This window comes from Gorilla gorilla, chromosome 20 (genome assembly GCF_029281585.2).
Source record: "Gorilla gorilla gorilla isolate KB3781 chromosome 20, NHGRI_mGorGor1-v2.1_pri, whole genome shotgun sequence".
Classification (NCBI taxonomy): Eukaryota; Metazoa; Chordata; class Mammalia; order Primates; family Hominidae; genus Gorilla; species Gorilla gorilla.
Window position 1 is genome coordinate 68029247 of NC_073244.2, and position 19000 is coordinate 68048246.

General features: G+C 42.1%; 1 protein-coding gene across 2 annotated transcripts in view; it reads left to right on the forward strand.

Annotated features, from left to right (window-relative positions):
- The window catches only part of NLRP8 (NLR family pyrin domain containing 8), a 40728-nt gene that overhangs the window by 18114 nt on the left and 3614 nt on the right, over nt 1-19000 (forward strand). The window contains exons 5-9 of one of the 2 annotated variants that reach the window (XM_004061499.5): nt 251-418; nt 4590-4742; nt 7689-7859; nt 10124-10294; nt 13381-13551. In XM_004061499.5, the coding sequence (XP_004061547.3) occupies nt 251-418; nt 4590-4742; nt 7689-7859; nt 10124-10294; nt 13381-13551 (834 nt within the window). The remainder of the gene's footprint in view (nt 1-250; nt 419-4589; nt 4743-7688; nt 7860-10123; nt 10295-13380; nt 13552-19000) is intronic. The other variant, XM_063700922.1, reaches the window with a different exon arrangement.

The following is a 19000-nucleotide window of genomic DNA, read 5'->3' on the forward strand; positions in this document are numbered from 1 at the left end:
CATCAATGATAGACTGGATAAAGAAAATGTAGCCATTCATTTTGACTTACAGTTTTCCCAGGATAGGACCTGAATAATCACAGGTTTGTGTCACTCTTTAATGTCTGCGTCCTGAATTCAGTTGTAAACCCCCCGAGAGTGGGACTGCACCTGTCCCACGTGCAGCTTCCGGGAGCCTCGTTTGTGAGGCCACAGAATTCTACGACTGTGGACGGGACCCTATTCCAAGGAGACGCTCTTCCCTCTCCAGCCTAAGGCGTGTGAATAGCACCATGTTGAACCAGGACTTAATCGGTGTTTTGACGGGAAACCAGCATCTGAGATACTTGGAAATACAACATGTGGAAGTGGAGTCCAAGGCCGTGAAGCTTCTATGCAGGGCGCTGAGATCCCCCCGGTGCCGTCTGCAGTGTCTCAGGTGAGATTTGAGAGGGGGGTTAGAGTGGGAACCGGGGTACCCGGATGGTCTTTTCAAGGGCGGTGATGAGAGGCTCAGTTTCCCTCTGTCCTTTCCTTTGATCTGCTGTTGGCTTTGTTCAACTTTAGAAGTACAATTTGGGCCGGGCGCGGTGGCTCACGCCTGTAATCCCAGCACTTTGGGAGGCTGAGGTGGGAGGATCACGAGGTAAAGAGACCAGCCTGGCCAACATGGTGAAACTCCATCTCTACTAAAAATACAAAAAATTAGCCGGCGTGGTGACAGGCTAATCTCAGCTACTGTAATTACAGGCTGTAATCTCAGCTACTCGGGAGGCTGAGGCAGGATAATTGCTTCAGCCCGGGAGGTGGTGGTTGCAGCGAGCCAAGATCGTGCCATTGCACTCCAGCCTGAGCGACAGAGGGCGACTCTGCCTAAAAACAATAAAAATAAAAAGTGCAATTTGACCATGCTCTAGATCCGTCTGATGCCAGGAAATCTGAGCCCCCAGCTCCTACTGGATTGCAAAAGCTGGATATTTTCTAACTTTTTATTTTAATTTTTGTGAATACATAGTAGGCATATATATTTATGGGGTACATAAGATGTTTTGGTTCAGGCATGCAATGTAAAATAATCACATCTTGGAGAATGGGAGATCTAGCCCTTCAAACATTTATCCTTTGTATTACAAACAATTGATTTATACTTTTAGTTATTTTGGAATGTACAATGTATTATTAACTGTAGTTCCTCTGTTGTGCTAGCAAATACTAGGTCTTATTCTTTTTCAACCTATTAACCCGTTTATGCCCGAGGCTGCAATTTTTTGAATTTTTTCAGTCAGAGTTTGGTGATGACCTTGAGCAGTGAGATATAAATAACTCCCAAGTGCTTAGCATTCCAATAATGGAATCCTAGGCATAAAATGGTTTTAACCATCCTGACCTTCCCCTGCTCTCCACCCTCCCACTACCCTTCCCAGCCCCCGGTAACCATCCTCCTACTCTCTATGTCCATGAGTTCAATTGTTTTGGTTTTTAGATCCCACAAATAAGTGAGAACATGCTGTTTGTCTTTCTGTGCCTGGCTTATTTCACTTAACAGAATGGTCTCCAGTTCCATCCATGTCGTTGCAAATGACTGAATCTCATTCTTTTTCATGGCTGAATGGTACTCCATTGTGTATATGTACCACATTTTCTTTATCCATTTGTCTGTTGATGGACACTTAGGTTGTTTCTGAATCTTAGCTATTGAGAGCAGAGCTACAGCAAGCATGGTAGTGCAGACATCTCTTCGATGGACTGATTTCCTTTCTTTGGGGTATATACCAGTGGTGGACGGCTGGATCACATGGCAGCCTGAAAGAGCTGATTTTTCATCATTCAGGAATTTCATGAGCCAGTTGTTAAACAACGTTTTTAAAAATTAAATCATAGGCTTACAAATATATTAAACAACAAAAGTCATAGATTATCAAAATGCATTGTTTCCTAATCATTTTATGGTTCATTATTATCACTGCTAGGGTTCAGCAAACTTTTTCTATGACAAGCCAGGTAAGAAACACTTCTGGCCTCTGGGACCATGCCATCATCGTGATGACTCCACTCTGCCACTGTAGTGCTAAGGCTGCCAGAGTTCGTAGGTAAACAAATGGATACAGCTGTGTTCCAATAAAACTTTATGAACACTGAAACATGAATTTTAAATAATAATTTTCATATGTCACAAAATATTCTTTTAATAATTTTTTTAACCATTTAAAAATTTTTGTGGCGGCTGGACACCGTGGCTCATGCCTGTAATCCTAGCCCTTTGGGAGGCTGAGGCGGGTGGATCACCTGAAGTTGAGAGTTCGAGACCAGCCTGGCCAACATGGCAAAACCCCGTCTCTATGAAAAATACAAAAATTAGCTGGGTTTAGTGGTGCGCACCTATAATCCTAGCTACTCGGGAGGCCGAGGCAGGAGAATTGCTTGAACCCGGGAGGTGGAGGTTGCAGTGAGCCAAGATCACGCCATTGCACTCCAGCCTGGGCAACAGAGCAAAAACTCCATCTCAAAAAATAAAAATAAAATAGGCCAGGCACGGTGACTCACGCCTGTAATCCCAGCACTTTGGGAGGTCAAGGTGGGCGGATCACCTGAGGTCAGGAGTTTGAGACCAGCCTGGCCAACATGGTGAAACCCTGTCTCTACTAAAAATACAAAATTAGCCAGTTGTGGTGGCTCACACCTCTAATTCCAGCTACTCAGGAGGCTAAGGCAGGAGAATCGCTTGAATCCAGGAAGCAGAGGTTGCAATGAGGCAAGATCATACCATTGCACTCCAGCCTGGGCAACAAGAGCAGGACTCTGTCTCAAAAAATAAATAAATAAAATAAAATAATGTTTTATTTGAAAACATTCTTGGTTGATATGCTGTAGAAAACCAAGTGGCACTCCAGAGGAGCCCCAAGAGCCACTGCTTGCCAGCTCCTGACAACTGCCCTGGGGCTGCCATTGTCTACCGTACCCATTTGGTGGAAACATGATGTCATGGTGCACTGCTCTGCACCTCCTCCCAGCTCCTCACTCAGTGACCTCCCACTCTGAGCTGAAAATCAGCCATGGCAGAGGCATTTACACAGCAGGCACTGGCAAACACTGCACACCAGGACTCCCTTTTCCAGAACGGCAGTGGTTAGACATTTACTGCCACGCACCTACTCAGACTCTACTTTTTTGGTTTGTTTGTTTATATTCATAGCTTTTAGGGTACAGGTGATTTTTGGTTACATGGATAAGTTCTTTAGTGGTGATTTCTAAGACTTTAGTGCACTTGTCACCCAAGCAGTGTACACTGTACCCCATGTGTAGTCTTTTATCCCTCACCTCCTTCCAACCTTCACCCCAACCACAAGTCCCCAGAGTCTATTACATCATTCTTATGCCTTTGCATCATCATAGCTTAGCTCCCACCTGTAAATGAGAACATACGACGTTTGGTTTTCCATCCCTGAGTTACTTAGAATAATGGCCTCCAGCTCCATCCAAGTTGCTGCAAAGGACATCATTTCATTCCTTTTTCATGGCTGAGTAGTATTCCATGGTGTGTCTATACCACATTTTCCTTACCCACTCTTTGGTCAGTGGGTACTTAAGTGGGTTCTGTATCTTTGCAGTTGTGAATTGTGCTGCTATAAACATGCATGTGAAAGTGTCTTTTTCACATAAAGACTTCTTTTCCTCTGTGTAGATGCCCAGTAGTGGGATTGCTGGATCGAATGGTAGTTCCACCTTTAGTTCAGACCCCACTTTCCAGCCTTTCCATGTGCAAACCTTCTCTCAACAGAATTTGTATGACCTCTCATTTTGTTTTCATCTGCCAGCGTTGCTCCTTTACATCCAACAGAGTTGAATGTAGCTTGGATAATCTCCGCATTTCATTACCTTTCTTGCACAGAACAGAAAGCTCAGGTGGCTGGAACCTGGAGGTGGTAAGCACAATGCTTCACTGAATGTCTTTATATAAACAGCCCACCTTGAGGCCGAAATCCAGCCCAAGAAGACAGTGGCCGTGAGACTCAGGAAACCTTCTCTAACGTCACTGGATCTCAGTTCTTCCCCTTGACGATGACTGGCAGATAAATGCACAAAGTGTGAGTTAGGCAGGAGAAATAAGCATTGAGGTCTATTGCACAGCAGGGTGACTATAACTAATAATAACCTATTATTTCAAAGTTGCTAGCGGAGTAGATTTTTAACATTCTCACTACAAAAATAATTAAGTTGGTGAGATGATGGATGTATTAATTAGCTTGATTGATGCTTTCTATAATGTACACATAAATGAAAATATTACATTGGACCCTATAAATATGCACAATTATATTTTTCCAACTAACTTTTTTTGAAATTTGTATTTCAAGGAGCTGAATGGAAATAGTTAGAGCTCAGTCGTTATTGTATTCCAGTTGATGACAGCCCCAAGAGTGTGTTGGTTTTTGCTGATGACTTGGGAGGAAGTTCCTGAGCTTGGTGCAGGTGTGCTGGCCGGAAAGTTGGAAATAATCCCCCGAGTCTCTGCTGTGAAGACTGAGACATGAGACAGTGGAATCCAGGAGGCCCTACAGGTACCATTTTCCCCAGAACCATGGCTCAGCATTTGTGTCTGGCTTCTACAGGTTGGAAGACTGCTTGGCCACCCCTAGAATTTGGACTGATCTTGGCAATAATCTTCAAGGTAACGGACATCTAAAGACTCTCATACTAAGAAAAAACTCCCTGGAGAACTGTGGGGCGTATTACCTGTCCATGGCCCAGCTGGAGAGGCTGTCGTAAGTCTCCTTTCTAGTGGCTGTGGTTGTGGTTGTGGTTGTGGTGGTTGTTTGGTAGATTTAGTGCTTCTGTGAGAAAAGAAGTCATAGGGAAGGTACATGTATAGGAGCAAACATAAGTCTTGTGATCGATGTAATTATATAGATAGGTCAATAAGGGTCCAGCCAAGAATGAAAGAGAAATAACATATCTACATAAAAGTACGGATTTATACCTAATATTCTATATCAAGCATAATGAGTCCTATGTATCCATCGTCCCTTTTATGAAATAGAACTCATCAGTTCTGTTTTCACCTGTCCTCACTGGTTTTATTGACCCTGCCCCCGACCCCACTGTGATGACATATTGAATCAGGTTGATCAGGCTCCTTAATTTATGTATAGTATTAATATTACTACCCGTGCATCCTTAAACAGGCATCACATCGTTTTGTGTTGCTTTGAATTTTACATAAAAGGGCCGGGCACGGTGGCTCATGCCTGTAATCCCAGCATTTTGGGAGGCCGAGGCGGGCGGATCACCTGAGGTCAGGAGTCTGAGACCAGCCTGGCCAACATGGTGAAACCCCATCTCTACTAAAAATACAAAAAGTAGCCAGGTGTGGTGGCACGCACCTATAATCCCAGCTACTCGGGAGGCTGAGGTAGGAGAATTCCTTGAACCCAGGAGGCAGATGTTGCAGTGAGCCAAGATCGCACCACTGCACTCCAGCCTAAATGACAGAGTGAGACTCGTCTCAAAAAAAAAAAAAAAAAGGATTTTACATAAAAGTATCACGTGTGATGTGTTTTTTTCCTGATCTATATCTTAGTGTTCATCTGTTTAGTTGCTTCTATAGTTAATTCCTCTTCACTACAGAATGATATTGATACGAAGATCCAAGAATTTAGTTATTCATTCTACTCACAGTTGAGGTTTGGGCTGTTTCCAATTGCTGGCTACACACAGACACACACACACACATGCACATGCACACGCACTGTGATGAACATTCTAAGAAAAGAATTGCAGGGCCTTGGTGAGTATTCATCTTCAGTTTTAGTGGGTTTGTTTCCAGAGTGTACCAATTGGCCAGAGCAGTGGGTATGAAAGTGCTCCTAACTCCAGATCCTTATCCAAGTCTTATTATTATCAGTATTGTTGTTACTGATGTTGCCAATCTGTTGGGCAGGAAATGGTACCTTATGGTTTTAATTTGCATTTCCTTGATTACTAGCGACTATTTTTTTTATCATCTGACTGTTCATCTTAGTTTATCTAATTTGCATGTCTTCCCATGTATTTAATGGGTCTTTCCTTTTTTATAACTTCCGAAATTATGTCTCTTCCTCAGCCATCTCCTTGTCTGCTATTTATTCTTTGATGGTCTCTTTCTCTTCCCTCTTAATCCCATATATTTATTTTCTATGTTTTAATTTTTTTTTTTTTTGAGACAGAATCTTGCTCTGTTGCCCAGGCTGGAGTGCAGTGGTGTGATCTTGGCTCACTGCAAGCTCTGCCCCCCGGCTTCAAGTGATTCTCCTGCCTGAGCCTCCCGAGTAGCTGGGATTACAGGTGCCTGCCACCGCACTCGGCTGCTTTTTGTATTTTTAGTAGACACAGGGTTTTGCCACATTGGCCAGGCTGGTCTTGAACTCCTGACCTCAGGTGATCCACCTGCCTCGACCTCCCAAAGTACTGGGATTACAGATGTAAGCCACTGCACCTAGTCTTTTTTTTCAGGTTTTAATTTTTATTTCAATAAGTTTTGGGGGAACAGGTGGTGTCTGGTTACATAAACAAGCTTTATCGTGGTGATTTCTGGGATTGTTGCACGCCCAACATCCAAGCAGTGTACACTGTACCCAATGTGTAGTCTTTTACCCCTTGCCACCCTCCACCCTTTCCCCCAAGTCCCCAAAGTCCAGTCTGTCATTCTTATGCCTTTGTGTCCTCATAGCTTAGCTCCCACATATGAGTGAGAACATACGATGTTTGGTTTCCATTCCTGAGTTACTTCACTTAGAAAAATAGTCTCCAATTCTACCTGGGTTACTGCAAATGCCATTATTTTGTTCCTTTTTATGGCTGAGTAGTATTCCATGGTGTGTGTGTGTGTGTGTGTGTGTGTGTGTGTGTGTGTGTGTGTGTCATTTTCTTTATCCACTTGTTGATTTATGGGCATTTGGGCTGGTTTCATATTTTCGCAACTGCAAATTGTGCTGCTATAAACATGTGTGTGTAAGTATCTTTTTTCATATAATGACTTCTTTTCCTCTGGGTGGATTCCCAGTAGTGGGATCGCTGCATCAAATGGTCACTCTACTTTTAGTTCTTTAAGGAATCTCCACACTGTTTTCCACAGTGGCTCTACTAGTTTACATTTCCATCAACAGTGTAAAAGTGTTCCTTTTTCACCAACACCTTTTTTTTTATTGTTTGATTATAGCCATTCTTGCAGGAGTGAGGTGGTATTGCATTGAGGTTTCGATTTGCAGTTCCCTGATACTTAGTCATGTCAAGCATTTTTCCATTTGCTTTTTGGCCATTTGTGTATCTTTTAGGAATTGTCTATTCGTGTCCTTAGCCCACTTTTTGATGGGATTTTTTTTAACTTGCTGATTTGTTCTTTGTAGACTCTGAATATTAGTCCTTTGTCAGATGTATAGACTGTAAAGATTTTCTCCCACTCTGTGGGCTGTCTGTTAACTCTGCTGATTATTTCTTTTGCTGTGCAGAAGCTTTTTAGTCTATCAGTTTTATTGATCCACAATGCCTTCATCCCACCATTCCCACATCGAAGCTGCTGTCCTTTCCTTGAAAGCTTGGAAGTCCTGAGTGGTGATGACAGAGGTGTGAGGATGCTTCTGCATCCAGAGGGAGAGCCTGACTGAGAGGATCACCCTTCTGTGTGAGACAAAGACCCCTCTCCATTCAGTCATCTGTGTGCTTCTCTCCCATAGGATAGAGAACTGCAACCTTACACAGCTTACTTGTGAAAGCCTTGCCTCCTGTCTCAGGCAGAGTAAGATGCTGACCCACCTGAGCTTGGCAGAAAACGCCTTGAAAGATGAAGGGGCCAAGCATATTTGGAATGCCCTGCCACACCTGAGATGTCCTCTGCAGAGGCTGGTGTAAGTCCCAGAATGTTTTCTTTTCTGAATTCCCTGGAGCAGAACAGGGTGATGAAGAGAACCTGTTATATATTCATTTATGTCACATATTTATTAAGTGACTACTTCGTGTTAGGCGTGGTGCTAGCACTGAGGGGAAAAGCACAATAAAGAGGAGGGTTATTATTTCTGATTCAGAGACAAGTGATCTAGAGGCAGAGTTCTCAAACTGTGTACCAAGACACAGAGGAGTGAACTCAGAGGGACTGCAGGGTATTTTAAATTTAAGGAATATTGAGATCTGTCTGTTCATCACTGTAAGAATGACCACCTCGAGGTGTAAGAATTAAAGAAAGAGGAAAGAAACACAAAAGGTGGCTTGACAGTTAAGGACAGGTTTATTTTAGAGAAAACAGACCTGAGAGGGGCTTCTGGCCGAGTTAGGTCAGAGCTACACTCTCTTATAGACTAAGAGTTTTTAAAGATTCAGGGTGGGAATGTTTATCAGAGGCTTGGACTGCTTCTGTGACTCTTGGTTGTGCTTATCTGGGAGGGAGAGTTGTGTGTCTGTTCCCATACATCCTTCTGCAGCTGCAGGCATATCCCCTGAGTCTGCTTTTAGCTTCCCTATCTTAGTGCACCTGAAGGGAAAGGAATGTGCTATTAAGGCTCACTGTTTTGGGAGGCCTGTAATCCCAGCACTTTGGGAGTCTGAGGCGGGAGGATCACGAGGTCAGGAGATCGAGACCACGGTGAAACCCCGTCTCTGCTAAAAATACAAAAAATTAGCCAGGCACAGTGGCGGGCGCCTGTACTCCCAGCTACTCAGGAGGCTGAGGCAGGAGAATGGCGTGAACCCAGGAGGCAGAGCTTACAGTGAGCCGAGATCGCACCACTGCACTCCAGCCTGGGCGACAGAGTGAGACTCTGTCTCAAAAAAAAAAAAAAAAAAAAAAAAGGCCCACTCTTTTACTGGGGCTCATGGCATGAATGTGAAGTTTGGCAGTTACCCGAGAGACTTTCCTCCCACCTCCCTCTGTGCCCGAGCTGTCTTATGTGTGTTTTACTGTCTGTTCTTTCTGGCTGCTTGTAATTAGGAGAGAAATGATTTCCTTGAAATGCATGAGGTTAGAAAGGGAGCTGGAACTTAAAGTGGCAGTGTCTGTCCGAGATCACGGTGCTCCTGCTCTGTCACGAGCTAGTTCATTTTCACAGCTTGAAATCAGCCATGGCAGAAGTGTTTGCACCATGGAAACTGGCAGTCACTACACATGAGGGCTTTTGTTTGTTTGCTCTAGAGAGCTGGTTTACTAGGACATCACCGAACCATAACCATCGAATCCCCTCTTTATTTCTTGTCTCACATGAGAATATGAGCTGCTAAAAGACAGGGGCTCTGCCTGAGTGAATTCCCATCCCCTAATTCAATGCCCCAAGCATAGTAACTCTCAGCAAATGTTTGTGAAAGGCAAGAGGTGGCGCAAAATACCCCCTGAAACACTGATACTGTTAGTTCTCCAAAAAGAAGAAGGGAACGGTGCCACTGCTTTGGAAAGCAGCTTTGGCAGTTCCTCAAAAGGTGAAGCACAGACTTAATCCGTGAGCCATCAGTCCTGCTTGTAGGTGTATCCACAAAGGAAATAAAAACCCACCTCCACATGAAAACCTGCACACAGTTCACAGCAGCGTTATTCGTAGTACTCATAACACCCAAGATCTGGAAACAACCTGTGTCTGTGCCCTGATGATGGCATAAAGAAAGTATGGTGTATTCACGCAATGGAATGTTATTTAATTGTTAAATGAAATACTGATTCATGCTACAGCATGGACGAATCTTCAAAATATTATGGTAGATAAAAGAAGCTAAACGCAAAGTCACATATTACATGATTCCATTTAAATGACATGCCAAAAATAGGCAAATCCAGAAAAAGAAAGCAAATTAGTGGTGTTGGGGTGGGTTGGGGGAGGAAGTGAGAAGTGGCTTCTAAAGTATCCAGGGTTTTCCTTGGGGGTGACGAAAATATTCTAAACCGAACTTACACAAATATTCTAAAATTGTGGTGATGATCGTACAACTTTATAAATAGACTGAAAACCAATATTTGGTACACTTTAAGTGGGTGAATTGTGTGATATATTAATTGCATCTTGGTTACGCCATTATGCAAAAACAAAAAACAAACAAATAAAAACAGAACCCAAAAACAAAGAAGTAAAACCTAAGGGTGTTTTCGTTGTTGTTGTTGTTGTTGTTGTTGTTAACCTGTGTTTCTTTGCAGACTGAGAAAGTGTGACTTGACCTTTAATTGCTGTCAGGATATGATCTCTGCGCTCTGTAAAAATAAAACCCTGAAAAGTCTTGACCTGAGTTTTAATAGCCTGAAGGATGATGGGGTGATCCTGCTGTGTGAGGCCCTGAAGAACCCTGACTGTACATTACAGATCCTGGAGTAAGTGGCCCCTCGTCTCCTCCTGTGAGACCAGGAGAATTGTATATAAGCGTCTCTCAGGATGGAATATATAACAGGAAAGGGCTGTCTTTTTAAGTTTCTGGATTGTTCCCTCCATTGAATTGGAGAACTGGGAAGCTTCTGAGCCATGGTTCTCAAAGTGTGGATCAGCAGCAGTTTCGCCTGGGCAGGACATACACAAATTGTGGGGCCCCACTTCAGACATAGGGAACCAGAAACTCTGAGGGTGGGATGCGGCAATCTGTGTTAACAATTGTTTTAGAAAATATTCTTCCAGTTGAATAAAAGATAACAAAGAGTTTGTCAATTTTAGACTGATATCTGAGATGACTGGTCTGAAATTGAATTTTACACTTAGGAGATATATATATACACATATATGTATATAAAGATACATATATACATATATATGTATATAAAGATGTATCTAAAGATGCATATATATGCGTATATATGTATATAAAGATACATGTGGCCAGGCGCGGTGGCTCACGCCTATAATCCCAGCACTTTGGGAGGCTGAGGGGGGCGGATCATGAGATCAGGAGATCGAGACTATCCTGGCTAACACGGTGAAACTATGTCTGTACTAAAAATACAAAAAATTAGCTGGGCATGGTGGCGGGCGCCTGTAGTCCCAGCTAATTGGGAGGCTGAGGCAGGAGAATGGTGTGAACCTGGGAAGCGGAGCTTGCAGTGAGCCGAGATCACATCACTGTACTCCAGCCTGGGCCACAGAGTGAGACTCTGTCTCAAAAAAAAAAAAAAAGATACATATATACATATATATGTATATAAAGATACATAAGATACATATATACGTATATACATATATAAAGATACGTAAGATACATATATACATATATACGTATATAAAGATACATAAGATACATATATATGTATATATGTATATAAAGATACATAAGATATCTGCATATGTGTACACATATATGTACAGACACATATATACTTATTTTATAAATATTTATATGTAGATACTTATTTTATATATTGTACATATAAGTAATATATTATTTATATATAAGTATATATAAATATATAAAATAAATATGAATATATTTTACGTAAATATATGTAAATATACAATATATTATACATTATATACTTACATATTATGTTGTATATTATATATTTATATATACATAATTTATATTATATGAATATATGTATTATGTATTTATATATAATATTAAAATATATATTAATTATATTAATATATTTATATATGAAAATATATAATGTATATATTTCCCTGTTTTTTGTGGTCTCTTTGCTAACATGTATACCAGCCAGTGATATAAAAGCATTCGTTCTGTTTTTAATTCTTTGGTTACCTTAAGTATTTGGAAAAGACTTGTAAACATCTCCTCTCATGATCAAAAAATGAATCTAATTTTACCTCTTTCAATCCAAATTTTTTGCTCTCCATTAGCATAGTCTTGGTATTTAATCTAGCTCATTTAAATTATTGTCTTGTAGAACATCTTTCATTTCCAGGATTAGTTTGGATAATGGTGTTCATTTTTGTTGAAGATTTGCTTCTCAAATGAAATTCAGTATGAATTCACTGCCAGTCATGATTCTTTGATGCCTCAAATCTAGTTTGGGTTTTAAATGTTGATTTATCTCTTAGATTGAGTGAAATATATTTTCAGGTAGAAAAGAATTTTCTATACTTGAAAGTGTTTATGCAGTATTTTCTAAGCCTTTGCTTGTATGAGATTATTATTTTTTTTTTCAGATCACAAAATTAATTTTATGTTTCCAGTATACCTGTGGGGCTAACAAGACAATTATCTGCTTTGGGTCCTTTTCATCCACCTGTCCCCTTTGGGTTTGCTGTTTAATTTAATTTTTTTTTAATTTTTTTATTATACTTTAAGTTTTAGAGGGGGGAGGGATAGCATTTGGAGATATACCTAATGTTAAATGGCAAGTTACTGAGATTTTTTTTTTAATCTAGTTTTGGCCATGAGCAGTAACTTGGCTCAGTGTAAAATTCATGGACCCTATCTGTCTTAGTCTGTTTTCTGCTGCTTATAACAGAATACCTGAAATTGCATGACATATAAAGAAAAGGACTGTGGAGGCTGAGAAGTCCAAGGTGGAGGGGCTGCATCTGGTGAGAGCCTTAGTGCTGGGGGGATTCTCTGCAGGGTCACTAGTGAGTCACTGAGCATGCTGTATACTGGCTCAGATCTCTTTCCCTCTTCTTATACAGCCACCCATCCCACTCCCATGATAACCCGTTAACCCATTAATCTAATAATCCATGAATTTTACTCTTCGTTCAAGGACTTTTATGGGCCGGCATCGTATTTATGATACACGGCACCTCTTTGAGACATGGTCACTTATTTGTAGATGTGCCTCCCCAACTTTTCAGTGAGTACTGTGTGGGAGGGCAAAGTGACTTACTTATAGAAGGATTTGAGCTGGGTGTGGTGGCGTGTGCCTACAGTCCCAGCTGCTAGGGAGGCTACTAGGTAGTAGGATTGCTTGAGCCAAGGAATTTGAAGCTACAGTGAGTCAGGGTTACACCACTGCACTCCAGCCTGGGCAACAGAGTGAGACTCAGTCTCCAAAAAAAATTTTTTTTAAAAAGATCCAAACACCTGGCCCATTAGGAGAATAAAACCATGCTATTTGAATACATGTATTTTGTTACCTGTCTCCTCCCTCAATACCCTGCCCAGTCAACTGTGAGTTACAGGAAGGCAAGGATGGTGTGTGTTGCTCACTCTTGTGTCAAAAATGTCCACTAGGTGGAATCAAATATCCTTTGAATGAATGAAGATAAGTAGGTACAAGCCATTTTTGAAAGATATACTTGGCTCATAAATTCTTAGAGTGAGGAATACTATAGCCTGCTCTGAAATCACCAAAAGGACACAAAGAAACTGATTGACTATAGGTGAATAGACCATAGTTGGAACAACATTACGCATTCCTGTCAGTGTGATTTCTTGGCTGTAAGCCGTCACACTGGCTGAGCTCTCAGATGAGTTGTGATGACTTCTCTGCTGTCTGTTTCTGTGTCACAGGCTGGAAAACTGCCTGTTCACCTCCATCTGCTGCCAGGCCATGGCTTTCATGCTCCGCAAAAACCAACATCTGAGACATCTGGACTTGAGCAAGAATGCGATTGGAGTCTATGGTATTCTGACCTTGTGCGAGGCCTTCTCAAGCCAAAAGAAGAGAGAAGAGGTCATTTTGTAAGTCTCCACCGGGTTTCCTGTGCAAAACCAACCACACAAGAGAAGCTCCTTGTAAAACGTGAGATGCTGGGCTGGGTGTAGTGGTGCATGCCTGTAATCCCAGCACTTTGGGAGACTGAGACAGGCAGATTGCTTGAGTCTGGAGTTCAGACCAGCCTGGGCAACATTGCAAAACCCTGTCTTCCACTAAAAAATAGAAAAATTAACTAGGCATGGTGGTGCATGCCTGTAGTCCCAGCTACTCAGGAGGCTGAGGTGAGAGGATCACTTGGGCCCAGGAGGTTGAGGCTACAGTGAGCCATGATCACACCACTGCACTCAAGCCTGGGCAACAGAGTGAGACCCTGTCTCTTAAAATAGAAAGTGAGATTGTGGACCTGGAATGCTATTGTTTCAGGTGTTGCTACCATTCTGCTTTTGTTTCCTGGGGATTTATATTTCCCTTAATGTAGCTGTTCAAACCCCCAACTCCCACTTTTACCTAAAGGAACCATTAACTGGGATTCTCCTATCTGATGTCTTCTTTCTTGTCTTTGTCTTCTCTTTTCTTCATTTCTTCACCTTTTCTTCCTGAACAGCTGAGTTTGTTGTTATCACTTGCCAGCTATATAGCCATGAACAAGTTAATCTTTCTGAGCCTCAATTTGCTAATCTATAAAATTGGGATGGTGTCTTCTCCCATGGAGATTTTATGATGACTGAAAGAAAAGTCACACATACGGCACTTAACACAGTGCCTAACACATGTTCTCAACCAGTGGTGGGTTCTGGGTGAAAGATACAATTTTTCCTGGTGTATGAGTTGTCTATTGCTATGCAGTGAATTACCTCAACGCTTAGTAACTTAAAGCCACATAAAGGCGTATTGTCTTACACAATTTCTGAGGGTCAGAAATACGACAGCGATGTAACTGGGAGGTTCTAGCTCATGGTATCTCCCGAGGTCTCAGTTGAGCCACTGGCTGGGGTTTGATGAGGGCTGTTGAATCTGCTTCCAGGCTCACTTGTGTGGCTGTTGGGGGGGGGGGGGGGGCCTCAGTTGTTCTCCAGGGAGTTGCTCATGACATTGCAGCTGGCTTCCTCCAGAACGAGAGGCTGAGAGAGGCAGAGGCAGAGGGAGATGGTGGCAGAGAGAGATGACTGACAGCCCAAAACAGAGCCACAGTCTTTTATTACTTAATCTTGAAAGTGGCGTCCCATCACGTCTGCCTTGTTTTATTGGCCACAGTCCAGCCCTGGTCCAGTGAGAGAGGGAGCCATCCAAGGGTGTGATTTGTAGGAGGAGGGATCATGGGGGCTGTCTTGGTTGAACCCCAAGGCACTTTGAATTCATTCCTGAGCTCCTAAGAGTGCTCCTATTCATCTTGACCTACTGCATGGGGCCATGGTGGTCTCCTAGGTGGTAAATTTCTGTTCTAGAGGTTCTGTCTCTTTGTTTTGGGGCTGCAAAAGAAAACCAAATGTAAGAAAACAAAACCTTGTTTTTATCCTTCCCAGGGAGAAGAAAGACAGCAATGAAGTGGATATGCTGGCAAGACTGGAGGGCCCGGTAGTGGAAGGAGACTTCCTGAAGATAATACAGGACTGGAATTCTTAGTGCTGTGATGAAGCAATAGAGATGAATCGATCTGGACCCTCTGGTGACTGATCTGGTGGCCCTCTGGGTATTTTTTTTTTTCCTAATGAGAAATTGGGAAACAGTTGCCTATTTTGTGGGCCGTCCTGACTCTGGAATGGCTCCATTCGTTCTGGGAACTGGTGTAGGGCATGACCTCCAAATAGCTCCATCAATGTTACGGAGTGTCATGTGTTAACACATAGACTAGTCACTGCATTGGGGGCATCAAGGTAAGGTGAGTTCCAACCCACATCTACTCCTGGCTACCAGAATGTCTTTGAATATGTCAGGTAAACATCTCTTGGAGATATGTCTTCATATCTTCAAGGGTATTAGAAAATTTAATTAAAAATATGCATGAATGCAATTTGAAATTTTTTAGAGTGTGATTTATTTACCAATAGACTGGTCCATCAACTGTTAAGGAAGAAACCTGTTCTTAACGTGTCTGGGGAAAGTGTACACAAGGAAATTCTAAGGAAGATAATAAATGTAGCAAGTACTGGAAAAAGGAAGTCACCTCATGTTTAAGGAGCTCTAAAAATGAAGTGTAACTCTTAACTTTTTAAGGTCCTAACTAACTACTACATTCTTAAATTAGTTATGGCAGCATTTAAAACTCAAAGATCTAGAAAGCAATCACAATGGGTTTTTTTTCCCTTCTGAAACAGCCATCTTTTTACAGCGTAATGATCAGGTATCATCCAGGTTGGTTTCTCTTGTTGTTTTTTGTTTTTTTTTTTTTTTGAGATGGAGTCTCACTCTGTCACCAGGCTGGAATGCAGTGGTGTAATCTCGGCTCACTGCAACCTCCACCTCCTAGCTTCAAGTGATTCTCCTGCCTCAGCCTCCTGAGTAACTGGGACTACAGGTGTGCACCACAACTCCCAGCTAATTTTTTTGTATTTTTAGCAGAGACAGGGTTTCACCATGTTGGCCAGGATGGTCTTGATCTCTTGACCTCGTGATTTGCCTGCCTTGGCCTCCCAAAGTGCTGGGATTACAGGTGTGAGCCACTATGCCCGGCCCAGGTTGATTTCTTAATTCTGAAGAAATTTTATTTCAAAAGCCAGAGCAGTTGGGGTCTTCAACCTCCACCCTAGCAATCCCACTGCTAGGTATATACCCCAAAGAAATCAGTAAAATCAGAGAGATATCTGCAATTCCATGTTTATTGCAGCACTATTCACAATAGCCAAGATTTGGAAGCACCTAAGTGTCCATCAACAGATGAATAGATAAAGAAAATGTGGTACTTACGCACAATGGAGTACTATTCGGCCATGAAAAAGAAACTTAAGTGTAGAAACAATGGTATCATAGAAACAGCACACTGGTGCTCAGGTATTGTTTTCTAAGTATGGTTCCTCATTAAAGGAACCAAGAATCTTCAGAGAAAGAGCTGACTCCACAGTTGGTGCTGGGAATGTACAGAATGGGCTTGGAACATCTTGTGCCAGAAGTAAGACAATGCTCAGAGAACAATGGGGGCCAGGCCAGTGGCTTGCACCTGTAATCTCAGCACTGTGGGAGGTTAAGATGGAGGGTTGCTTGAGCCCAAGAGTTAGCGACCAGCCTGGGCAACATAGGGAGTCCCCATCTACATTAAAAAACGTTTTACAAATCACCTGGGCATGATGGCGCATGCCTGTGGTCCCAGCTATTTGGGGGGCTGAAGTGGGAAGATCACTTGAGCCCAGAATCTCAAGGCTGCAGTGAGCCATGATGCATCACTGCACTCTAGCCTGGGCAACAGAGTGAGACCCTGTCTCTGAAAAATAATAATAATAATGGGGACATAGCAATAGGAACAAGGAGCCTGATTGAATGAGTTCCCACCGGCCAAATCTGTAATAATATAATCATCAAACCAAATAATGGTAGAAATGTGGATGACAGTCGTGAGACCTTGATTTCTGTCTTCATTTAAAAGAATTTAAACAACAGATACACAGCAAAGGAGATGCAGCATAGGGCAATTGCAAAAGAAAAAGAATATTTTGAAAGTAGGCCACGTGCGGTGGCTCACTCCTGTAATCCCAGCATTTTGGGAAGCTGAGGCAGGTGGATCATCTGAGGTCGGGAGTTCGAGACCAGCCTGGCCAACGTGGTAAAACCCCATGTCTACTAAAAATACAAAAATTAGCCGGGCGTGGTGGTGCATGCCTGTAGTCACAGGTACTCGGGAGGCTGAGGCAGGAGAATCACTTGAACCCAGGAGGTGGAGGTTGCAGTGAGCCAAGATTGTGCCACTGCACTACAGCCTGGGTGACAGAATGAGACTCCATCTCAAAAAAAAAAAAAAAAAAAAGCAAATAAATGAATGATGAAATGTGGTGTTAGAGAAACCATCAGAAGGTGCTGAAACTAGTAGATGGAGACTCGATGTACTCACATGAGTCTTTAAGGTTCTCCCCAGAAACTACATGTGAATTACAAAGTAAGAGTAGTGGGAAAACAGGGTAGATGGTGCCTTAGCCAAGTACTCAAAGTTAACATCACCAATAAGAAGACAAATGGATATCACGTGCCTGTGGATGGAACGTGCTGAGATAAACACGGCAGGGCCTCAGTGACATGACAGAACAAGAACACAAAGTTGGCAGGAACTATTTCAGATTCAGGAAGACCAACCTAGTAGATGCAAAAAAAAAAAAAAAAAGATAAAATTCAACATCAATTTGCGATTTTTAAAAAATACTTGGCAAACTTGGAACCGATGGTGACTTATTTAATTTGAGGAAGGGCTTCTAAAAAATTACTGCTAACATGCTTATTGTTAATTTAATCTAATATTTCACTATTCATGAAAATTCTTTCCCTAAGATAAAAATGAGAGCAAAAAACCCAACCACTATTACAACTTTTATTTAACTTTGCACTGGAGGTCCTAGTCAGTGTAACAGGGCAACAAGAGGAATAATAAACACAACATTATAAAGATGGAAATAAAACTGTCATTTTTCACAAACAATGTGATTACATACATAGAACACGAACTGATAATCCTGGTAAACCCTGGGGATTAAAAAATAATAATTAAAAAGTGAATTAGTAAGATCCCACACACAACAACTCGATATATGAAAATAAAATGTATTACTATGTACTATTAAGCAGTTTTTAAAACCATAAAATTTCTTTTATACTGGTGTCAATAATCTCAAATAGGAATAAACAATAACAGTTGTGGCCGGGTGCAGTGGCTCACGCCTGTAATCCCAGCACTTTGGGAGGCGGAAGCGGGGGAATCACCTGAGGTCAGGAATTTGAGACTGGCCTGGCCAACATGGAGAAACCCCGTCTCTACTAAAAATACAAAATTAGCCGGGCGTGGTGGTGCATGCCTGTGGTCCCAGCTACTTTTGAGGCTGAGGCAGGAGAATCCCTTAAACCCAGGAGGTGGAGGTTGTGTTGAGCCGAGATCGCGCCATTGCACTCCAGCCTGGGCAACAAGAGCAAAACACTGTCTCCAAAAAAAAAAAAAAACAGCTGTGCCATGGCCAGGCCCAGTGGCTCACGCCTGTAATCCCACCCCTTTGGGAGGCCAAGCGGGGAGGATCACTTCAGCCCAGGAGGTCAAGGCTGCAGTAAGCTGTGCTTGCACCACTGCACTCCAGCCTGGGCAACAGAGTGAGACCCTGTCTCAAAAGAAAAAATTAAAGAATACCTAATAAATGGAGAAATATACAAACTTCATGAATGGGAACACTGTCTTTCAAAGATGACAATTTTCCTCGGCTGTATTCATAAAGTTATTGCAATTACCATAAAATTCCCAAAGTACTCTAGTGGAAATTTACAAGCAAATTCTAAAGTATATGAAGA